Below are 11,041 nucleotides of genomic sequence, written 5' to 3'. Positions count from 1 at the left end.
TCTTTCGGGTGTTAAGTTTTCCAACATCTGGTATGTTATTAGGAAACACATCTCCGTTCAGACAAGTCAAGAGCCAGGGAGGCCAGTACCGGCCTGGAAAGTTCCGTGGCGAGGACAGCAGCATGTCACCATCAAGGCGTGATCTGGGGGTTTTGGGCCATTTCGATGCCCTGAAAATTCTGTCAGTTGAAACGGTGCTGCTCAAGTTATGGGTTGAACTGTCCCTCAATGAGAGGCGCTGAAGCCCTCACCCCTGGCACCTGAGAAGGTGACCTTATCTGGTTGAAAGTTGGGTTTTGCAGATGCCATCATGTTAAGGTGAGGTCAGACTCGGTTAGAGTGGGTCCTCATAAGAGGAGGAGAGACACAGGGACTCACAGGAGGAGACCACGTGGCAAGAGAGGCTGAGACCGGAGCGCTGCACGGACAAACCAAAGGTTGCCAAGAAGTGCTGACAACCCGAGAAGCTAAGAGGAAAGCATGGGCCAGATTCCCCCCGGGAGCCTTCAGAGCCAGCACAGCCCCAGCACCACCTGGGTTTCAGTTTGAACTCCGGCCTCCAGAACCTGGGGGAATAAATTGCTGTTGTTCTAAGTTGCCCGGTTTATGGTGCTTTGTGCTGGCAGCCCCAAGAAACGAACTCAGCCCACGTGGACCTTATATCATTGAAGTTGGCTTTTTCTAAAGAGATGGTGCTGTGATGGCAGCTTCCCTTCATGGCTCAACTTTTCCTACAGATGATTCAAGTTCTACAAGTTCATCAACTATAAATGAGGCCTGGGAGGGGAGAGAGAGAGAGATGAGAGAGAGAGAGAGAGAGAGTGAGAGAGAGCGAGAGAGAGAGAGAGAGAGACATCTACTGGCTGCCTCCTGCGCATACCCTGACCAGGGCTGGGGGTCAAACCCACAACTGAGGTACGTGCCCTTGTCTGGGAATCGAACCTGAGACCCTTCCATTGGCAGGCCAACGCTCCAACCACTGAACCAAACCAGCCAGGGCATCGGACATTTCATTAGAACCGCTATTATTATTATCATTTTATTTTTTACAGAAATAAATAAAGGTGAAGAGATCTCTTTGTCAGAAGCCTGGAATTCGCGAGGTCTCTTTCCGGGTGGTGTAGGAGACCCCTGGCTAGAATGGTGTGAGAGCTCCCAGGCAAAGAAACTGGATTTTGGTGGGTTTGCTGGTCGAAAGCTTGGTCCCGGGAGACCAAGTCACCGGCCTGCGTTTTGAATCTGTTCAGAAGGCTGAACGTCCCCTGCTTTCTTAATAGGTGCCGCAGGACACCGTCAGGTCTCATTCAGTCTGACAGCTCCTACTTCAGTGTCTCGCCGCCCCTTTACCGCACGTTAATCAGATGCCAGCCTGGACTCTGGGTTCTCCAAGCAGCGAGTTTTCCTAATGTCAGCCACACATTCAAGAGCAGGGTCTCCCACAGACAAGCCCTCTGTATCTCCCATGGTTTCCTGCATCGCCGCCTTCTACGAGCTGAACTGTGTCCTCCCACCAAATCCACACGTGGAAGTCCTAACCCCCAGGACCTCACCGTGGGACTGTACTTGGAGACAAGGCCGTTGAAGAGGTAATTATATTAAAATGAAGTCATTAGGCTGGGCCCTAATCCAGTACGACTGGTGCTCTTATAAGAAGAGGAGATTAGGACACACACACACACACAGGGAAGATGAGGCGAAGATGCAAGGAGAAAAGGACCCGTCTTCGAGCCCAGGAGAGCAGCCTCAGAAGAAACCAATCCTGCTGGTGCCTTCGTCTCAACCCTCCAGCCTCCAACGCTGTGAGACAGTACGTATCTGCTGTTTAAACCGCCCAGCCCCTGCTAGTTTATGATGGCGGCCCTAGAGAGCGAACGAACTCTCCGGCTCCACACAGAGCCCAGTTTAGAAATGCCTCCTTCATGAAACTTTCTTTGCTTTTCCACCAGATTCCTCCCTGTCCTGTTTAGCCATGAGATCCCTTATAAGTAGTCTTCATTGCTTTTACGTAACTTGAAGCTTACCTAATTACTCTTCTGATTTCAAAAGCAATGCATGTCACTAATCCGTACATTCCAGAAAAGTATCACATAAATGATGAAAATCCCGCCTAGTCCTCCAATTTTAACGCCTTCCTCTTATGGATGAGAAAGGGCGCTGAAATGGTTCTAACCAAAAGCCACCTCACAGGGTGGTCCGACCCTAAGCTCCTACCTGGAGCGATCATACCCCAGGCCGTTAGCTTTAGGTAAAGGTTTATCTGCCTTAAGCAAGCCCTGCCCCCTGTTCCTGTGCCTCTAGGTCAGTGGTTCTCAACCTTCCTAATGCCGCGACCCTTTAATACAGTTCCTCATGTTGTGGTGACCCCCTATTTCATTGTTACAAATTGAACATAATTAAAGCATAGTGATTAATCACAAAAACAATATGTAATTATATATGTGTTTTCTAATGGTCTTAGGCGACCCCTGTGAAAGGGTCGTTTGACCCCCAAAGAGGTCGCGACCCACAGGTTGAGAACCGCTGATCTAGGTTAACAGATCTTTGAAATACATCTTTCCCAGACCCCTCAGGGGCACAACCACCTCTAAAGGTCCACATGATCTTGTTAACTATCCTGTAATCCAAATGCCTCCTTTCTTTCTTTCTTTTTTTTTTTTAAATGTTTTTTTTTTTTTAAGTTTTCTTAAAATTGATTTCAGAGAGAGGAAGGGAGAGGGAGAGAGAGAGAGAAACATCAATGATAAGAGAGAATCACTGATCAGCTGCCCCCTGCACGCCCCACACTGGGGATTGAGCCCACGATCTGGGCAGGTGCCCTGACTGGAAATCGGACCGTGATCTCCTGGTTCATGGGTCGCCACTCAAACACTGAGCGTCACTGGCTGGGCCCCGCCTTGCTTTCTCTCACCTTCATGTAATCTTCCTTACTTTCCCTCCTTAATCCCAAATATATAAAAGAAGCTGTAAGCTGCCATTCTTCAGAGCACTGGAGGTCTTGCTTCCTGGCAATGTCATCAATTTGTCTCAGTTAAACTTGTAAACATTCTCTACGACTTTGGGCGTTTCTTACATGAATACACTCCTTACTATTGTCTTTAAAATGGGAACATACATTTTACATAATGTTGTGTAACCTGCTTTGTACACTGATAAATGTATTTCAAAATCTTTCCATGCCAGTAGCAACCGCATTCTTTTTCTTGGCTGTATTGTATTCCACTGCATGCAAACATTATAATATCTTTAACTATCTTCCCATTTTTTTGGGCTCATGTGCTGCTTCTGGTTTTTACTTTTTGAACACCAGAAACAATTTTGCTGAGAAGAAACTGTGCATAGATATTTTTTAAACATTTTTTAATTTTTAAACATATTTTTATTGATTTCAGAGAGGAAGGGAGAGGGAGAGAGAGATGGAAACATCAATGATGAGAGAGAATCATTGATCGGCTGCCTCCCACACGCCTCCGCCTGGGGATCAAGCCCATGACATGGGTATATGGCCTGACTGGGAATTGAACTGTGACCTCCTGGTTCATAGGTTGATGCTCAACCACTGAGCCACACCAGCCAGGCCTGTCCACAGATCTTTTGCATACATGAAGATATGCTTTGAAGTGGAAATGCTAGGTCAAAGGACATAAACATCTAGAATTAAATAATTCCAAATTATTTAAATAATGCCAAACCGTACACTGCAAATTATACTCCTGCCAATGGCATCAGACAATGTCCACCTCCTCACATCCTTGCTGACATCAGCTAGTACCATTTTTCATCTTTTCTCAAATGAAAAACATCTCCCTGTTACTTAAGCCCAGGTAGCTAATCTGGTTCCTAGAGGAGATCCTGACTTGGGGGCTCCATTTTTTTTTTTCAGTGCTTGGCATTTAATAAATGTGGTATGAACAAAAGAGATTACCTATTTTTTTTTTTTAAATCAGATTTAAAAAAATGGAGGCAACCTGATTGGGAAAACACAGAGGACAGACATAACCAATCAAATGCAATGAGCACTGATGGAGCTCTAGCCCCGGAACTCGCTGGAAGGAGAGACAGATGTATCCACAAATGAAGAGAACTAGTTCATCATTAAGGGGAAGGGTGTTGTGGCGAGAGATTACAAATGCAAATGAAACAAGCTTGAAGGTATCATTATAAACTGACTTCACCGGGGAAGGAAATGAAACGGGGAATATGCAAGGGCTGGGGTGGGGAACCCGTGAATGGGGTGCTCGGCAGGCCTATGAACGGGCTCAGTGTGTTTTTGAAACTCAGAAGCGCTCTGTGAATAATGTGTTGAAAGGCTGTTAATATCTTTGATCCTATAATTATCCCCAAGGAAACACGCCCAAAGGGTGGGGGGAGTAATTGTACATAAATGTTCACAGCAGTGCTCCTCGGAAGGGCAAACATTGGAAACAGCTCAAGTACCATACAATCGAGCCAGGGCTCAGCAACTCTGGGGCAACCGCCCTCATGGAGTATGAGGCCGCCGTGGGAATTCCGTCAAAACTCAACAGTACGGGGATAAACCAGGGCTGAGCGAAAAAAGTATAAAATAGTCGGTGCCAGTGGATGAGAAACGTGTGTATATTAAGTTTTCTCCTTCCCTTCTTCACTCCCTCCTTCTCCCATCCTTTCTTCCCCTCTGTTCCAGCCACACAGTTCCCCCATCAGCCTCGATGCTTTCTTCCTTTTGCATCTTGTGTTAGCTCCGCTGCCTCATTGCTCTCCCCCGATCTTGTACATCCTTGGAATTTTAAAAACCCATTTCAAAAACTAAGATATTCTCCTTGGCGAAGGTCAAAAGCAACAGAGTCTCGATCAAGAGGGGTAAGCAGGAAAAGGGTAGGTGTCCCCTCCCGCTCCAAACTCTGCCCTTTGAGATAACCAAGGACAACGGTCTAAGCGCAGCCTTCTACATGCTTCTCTCTGCTTTCACTGCCACGGTGAACCCCTATCCAGTCTTCAGTTCTCAATTCAATGTCACCTCCTCCAAGAAGGCTCCCCTGATCACACCTACTCTCCCATGGCAGGCCAAGCCCAGGGCATCTCCGCAGTGCTACGATCATGACAGGTTTATTTGTATAATGATTGTTTAATATCTATTTCTTGCACTAAATGGCAAGCTCCACATGGGAGGGGTGTGGTCTCTGTCTTGTTCACAACTGGGCACCGAATAAGAGCAGCCACTTAATGAGTAGTAACAAATAATATTATCATAACGAATAATGAATGAATAATAATATTATCATGAAAATGAATGAATAATGTCAGGCAACATTATTGGGAGCTTATTTTTTTGCCTGGTGCTGTTCTAAATGCTTATGGTGGATCATTTAGTCTAATCCTCCCAACAATATTAGAAGACAGGCACTGCTGACTCCCATCATCGTATCTGCCCAGGACACACAGGTACGAAGGACCCAAACCCGAGCAACCTGGTGCCCAAGCCTTCAGCTCCCACCTCCCGGCGATCAGCGATAAACAGGAGGGACTCACCCACAGAGGCGATGTCGGCGAGCTGATCCTCCGCCTCCTCGGGGTTGAGCAGGTCTGTCTTGCTCTTCTTTATGGTGGCTCTCCGCAGAGCTCCAACAATGGAAACATGGCAAGAGAAAAAGACGTGACCCTTTTTGCGACAGCAACGACATCGACCGAGCGTTTCCTCGCGGCCAGGCTCTCTGCCAGGGACATTCTAGGTGGCACTGGAGCTCACCCTCGTGGCGATCCAGTTCGGGGGGGAAGGAACAGGACGCCCATTTTACAGATGTGCAGACTGGGACTCAGGGAGGTCACATGGGTACTCAAGGGTAAAGGTGAGAAACCAAGTCTTGTTCAGTCTAAGTCTGGGATTTCAGCCACGGGATCCCCTCTGGGGGCTCTGGGATATACAGCAACTCCTATGAAGACAGTCTACCCCTTGACTTTATAATACCTGCTAGGCAGGTTGGGACTGTGGACGCCCTGCCCTCCCTCAGTATTTAGTCTTCACTGCCCCAGAGCTCTCCAGGGGACAATGAGTTGAGGCATTAATTTCTAATAAAGTGACTTAGTCAACCCCATGGGTAATCGCCTCCCTTCCCCTCAAATAGTAAAATCCAGTGTGTAACTTATGGGATGGAATCCCCGCTCCTTTACTTCCTTCTTACTCCTGGTATTTCCAATAAAAACTTGTTCCATCTGCTGAGCTTCTAACGCAGGAGACAACCGTCCTTAACTTACAGTAAGCTGGATTCTTGGTGAAATTATTATTAAGTTTTTTTAATTTAGCAAAATACAAAGGGTGCTGACCCTGAGCCGGGCACTGCTCTAGGTCTTCTGTTTGGAAGAATCGATGTGACCCTTATCAACCACCCAGTGCAGTAGGTGTTATTATGGCCGTGCCCACTGTGTAGATGAGAAAAAAGGAGGCACGAAGCAGAAGAGGCTGGGCACATGGTTAAGGCAGAAAGGGGAGGCCAGAAGGTGCGGACTCTGCCGGGGTCCTGAAATCCCCAAGGAAGCAGATCTCTGCCATTCCCTGTATCTTCCTGACCCTGACCCTGACCCTGACCCAATCTCATGCTTGTTCTTGGCATCACCCGGACCCTGAACACCCAGCCCCTGGAGGCCCCAGGACCACGTGGCCTGTCCCCCCATCTCCCCTGAGACCCACCCGAGCCAGGTTCACAAGAGTTACCATCAAAGGGATGCCTCTGCTCCCCATCAGTTTCATCCTCGGCGAGGATCACCTCTTCTGAGGAGGGAGAGCACACAGTCAAGCTCCAGGGTCCGGAGGACTCTTCGGGGATGGGTCCCCTCGGACAGAGAGGAGAAGGGTCTGCCCGACCACCTCCCCTGGCCGATGGCGACAGCGCCCTCAGCCGGGAATGTGCTGCTCAGTTATTTCTGACTCCCAGCCTCGCTTCAGCGAACGTAGCAATCGCCCAATTATCCCCACCTCCCTCCAGACGAAAACCAACAGCCTCCCACAGCTCGTCAGGCTTTGCCTGATCCAGGCCGTCACCTCCCTGTCTTCCTCTCCTCCCACTCTCCCCTTCGCTTGGCTCCAGCCACACTGGCTTCCTTGCTCTGACTCCACTCTGCTCCTCACTCAGGGCCTTTGCACTTGCTGTTCCCTCTGCCTGGAACACCCCTCTTTAGACGGCCACATGCTTCCTTCTTCATTCCCTTCAGGTCTCTGCTCCGATGTCCCCTCCTCGGGGAGACCCTCTCTGATCACTTGCCTCCTCTGACCGTTTTCTGCCCCCTGCCCTGCTTTATTTTTCTTCCTAGCATTTGGCAGCACCCAACATTACGTGTCTTGGTTTATTTTCTGTCTTTCACTAGAACGTGAGAGCCCCGGGGGCAGGATTGGGCCTGTGTTGTTCACTGCAGTATCTTTAGTGCCTAGAATAGCGCCTGGCACACAGTGGGTGCCGCTTAAGTGTTTTTTGAATGGCTGAGCAAATAAACGTGCTCACCAGGCACTGCTCTTCCTAGGTGACTTGGCTTGGATTACCTCATTGAATCCCCCAACAGCCCGATGAGGTAGGTACTATCACCATCTTTGTTCAACAGCCAAGGAAACGGAGGTCTGGGGAAGCAGGGTGCATTGCTAGGAGGTGGGAGAGCTGGGATGCAAACCAAAGTCTGGTTTGAGAGCTTGCTACCACACGCGAAGTCCTATCCTGGCTTTATCCCAGAAGTTTTACTATCTTATTCTGGATTCTTGTTGCTAAAAATTGGAACTACCAGTCCAGCCCTCTTTCTCCTCCCATCACGACCCTTCCCTCATCCATCTCCAAACTGCACGCACGCACGGCAGAGTCCCCCATGGCCCGGGATGTCGGTGCCTGGGCCCCAAGATGAAAGGGCCTCACCTGCTTTCGAGATCCACTCCATGTACCCGTTGAGCTCTCGTTCGATCTGTTGCTGCCGCCTCAGCTTCAGAAACGCCCGCCGGTTTTCCACCCGCTCCCTTTCTTTGGCAAACTCCCTGTAGGAGCACAAAATGCACACACACACACACACACACACACACACACACACAAAGCCAGAGTTGGCTGTTTCAGAAATTTTAGGGAGTGTAAGTTTCTGGAGGGCAGAGGATTTTAACAAGTGGAGTTGGGTCTTCCGGGAGAAAACTCGGAATATTCTAGGAATGGGTATCTGCCGGCTTCCCAGCAACTGCACGGAGCCGGAGGAAAAAGCAAACCATAAACCAGCCATGCCAACCACTGCTGGCTGCATACGCTACCCTCCTTCTCCACACTCTTGGCTTCGGAGCATGTTCATGAGACAACGAGCTGATGATTTCACCAGCAGCCTCACTTCCCAGGCAAGGCCCCACCCCATCCTGTTTCCTCTTTCCTCTTCCTGTTTGGAAGTAGGATGACCATCTTGTGAATGAAACTCAAAGTCTCCGGTAAGGATGTCAGAGTAGAAATCTAGAAGGAACTGAGGTCCCTGATGGCACCAAGGAGCCACCACGCCAGTCCCAGACTTCTTGTTGGTAAGAAAACTGAAACTCGTTTATGATTAAACCAAAGAAATCAATCCTGGGGATGTGGAACAATCCTATATAATAAAAGCCCAAGATGCTAAGCATCCGATCCTTCGTTGGACTGTTCGACCAGTCGCTATGATGCACACTGACCACCAGGGGGATCCGGCTGATCGGGACTGGGTGAGACGGGCCGGACACGCTCTGGAGTCCTTCCGCGGTCCCTCTTGTGGTCCCTCTCTGGCCCCGATCATGCTCTGGTGGGGTCCCTCGGCCTGGCCTGCGGGAATTGGGCTGAAACCGGCTCTCCAACATCCCCTGAGGGGTCCCAGATGGTGAGATGGCACAGGCCAGGCCAGGCTGAATCTGTGCACTGGGCCTCTAGTATGTATCATAAAAATGCATGTTTGACTATAGGCTACAATTTTCTATTTGGAAAAAGGAGGAAGGGGAAACCCAACCTATTTTTTTTTTTTAAATGTAAATTATAGAAAGTAAAATTCTATAGAATTTTCTTGTGTTGTAGGTCTGAAACATTTGGGCAAACCTTCTGAATGAGAGGTCTGCACTGGAAGAAGCTCCCCTTTCCCTGGAAGAGGTAGCTCAATGCCGGGGACACAATGTGGTGAGTCAAGTCTGGGCTGGATTTCAGCCCCCCACGAGTCCCTTCACGGGGTTCCCCCAGCTCTGCACAACCCACACACCTAGGCATGGCTTGCGAATCACTGTCTGGCTAACCCAAAGCAAGGGAAGAGTGGTCCCTGCCTGGAGGGAATGAAAACAAAGCTTTGATGGCCCCTCCCTGGGAAGAAGATGACAAGGAGAGTGGGATGGGGGAGCAGCAAAGACTTACCCCGACAGCACACCCAGCACGAGGTTCAGCATAAAAAAGGAGCCGATGATGATGAGGGGGATGAAGTACAACCAGTTCCAAGTGTTCCCTGAGGCATCGTTGCTCTGTGGGAGGTGAGGAGGGAAGGCAGGTGAACACCGAGTTGGACTCAGGTCTGACTGGACAGGTTGGGGTAGGGGGACTCCTGGTTCTCCTGGGGCTGTATTTCCCAAATGTCTTTAACCCGTGGAGTTCTGGAGCTCTGGCAGCCCAGAGAGGTAAATGGAGCACAGGACGGACCATTGGGGGAGAACCCAGAGGTACCATTGGAAGGACCAAGTCCCCTCCTAACCATGGAGAACTCATAGGACCTACAAACCAGCACGACACCCAGAAGACTCCAGGCGAAGGGAAAAACAAAGCCTGTCGAAATGAAGAAATGAACCCCTGGTTCCTTCCTTCTCCCCTGACACAGTCCCTCTCCCCTTAGAGGTGCGCGATGGCGGGGTCTGACGGCCAGTTTACATCACCAAGCCGGACGGCAGGGCGGTGAGCCTTTTCCTCGAGTGTTTCTCTCCTCTATTTCCTGCTTCCTCACTGTCAGCTACAAAAACATTCCTGGAAGCACCCAGCTCAACTTTCAACAGGGGAGAAGTCCACAAATAGAACATTCTCCTCTGATGTGGAGAAGAGAACACTGTGGCAAGAAGCAAGTGAGAGCGAGGGAGGAAAATCAAGGACAGCGAGCGAGAGAGAGAGAGACCCAGCATTTACAGAGTCCTTGCTGGGTAGTAGGGAGTCTTCTAAGCACATTATTTACATTAGCTCATTCAATCATTTAATCTTCATGATACTTCTATCTTATCACCATGCCCATTTTACAATTGAGGAAATGGAAGCTTGGAAAGACAAAATTGCCAGCCCAAGGTCACAGAGCTAGACTGTGGATGAGGGATTTGAACTCGGCGACCAGGCCCCAGAGCCCGTGGACTTAGCCTCTGAGCTGAGGAAGCCTCAGCTGCAGCAGCCAGGGGAGGGGGAGCTGATGGGTAACCAGCTCTGTGGCATTCTCAGAATGTGGGGCTCCCACACATGGCTTTAAAAGCTCATCTTTAAAAGCACATTCAGTGCTGCTGCTGCCCAGCAGAAAGGCTAACATGAGAAAGACTAAGCAGTTCATGTTCCTGGCTACAAATAATTACCACCTGGAGAACATCCAAGTAATACAGATGGCCAGGTGCCTGCCAAGAGAATTTGATAACTGGTCTCTGGTAGATCCTGAATATCTATATTTCAAAAAATCAATTTTATTGCCGAAACTGGTTTGGCTCAGTGGATAGAACATCGGCCTGCGGACTAAAAGGTCCCAGGTTCGATTCCGGTCAAGGGCATGTACCTGGGTTGCGGGCACTTCCCCGTTGGGGGATGTGCAGGAGGCAGCTAATCGATGTTTCTCTCTCATCGATGTTTCTAACTCTCTATCTCTCTCCCTTCCTCTCTGTTAAAAATCAATAAAATATATTAAAAAAATCAATTTTATTGAGGTATAATTTATATACAGTAAAAGGCACCCATTTTTTTATTTTTAGACACTTTTAAGTTTTTTATTAAGTACTCATATTCCCATGGATTGTTCTTTTTTTAAAAACATTTTTTAAATGATTTTTTTTTAGAGAGAGAGGAAGGGAGGGGGACAGAGAGAAACATCGATGAAAGAG

General features: G+C 48.9%; 1 protein-coding gene across 1 annotated transcript in view; it reads right to left on the bottom strand.

The window, feature by feature from the left end:
• CACNA1A (calcium voltage-gated channel subunit alpha1 A) overlaps window positions 1–11,041 on the bottom strand; it is a 259,443-nt gene that overhangs the window by 118,508 nt on the left and 129,894 nt on the right. Inside the window, exons 8-11 of the mRNA XM_015562412.1 lie at window positions 9,345–9,448; window positions 7,869–7,984; window positions 6,686–6,742; window positions 5,506–5,598 (exon numbers count right to left, since the gene is read on the bottom strand). Coding sequence (XP_015417898.1) covers window positions 5,506–5,598; window positions 6,686–6,742; window positions 7,869–7,984; window positions 9,345–9,448 — 370 coding nt within the window. The remainder of the gene's footprint in view (window positions 1–5,505; window positions 5,599–6,685; window positions 6,743–7,868; window positions 7,985–9,344; window positions 9,449–11,041) is intronic.

Source organism: Myotis davidii, unplaced genomic scaffold (genome assembly GCF_000327345.1).
Source record: "Myotis davidii unplaced genomic scaffold, ASM32734v1 scaffold1238, whole genome shotgun sequence".
Taxonomy (NCBI): domain Eukaryota; kingdom Metazoa; phylum Chordata; class Mammalia; order Chiroptera; family Vespertilionidae; genus Myotis; species Myotis davidii.
This window is presented reverse-complemented; position numbering and strand designations above follow the sequence as displayed.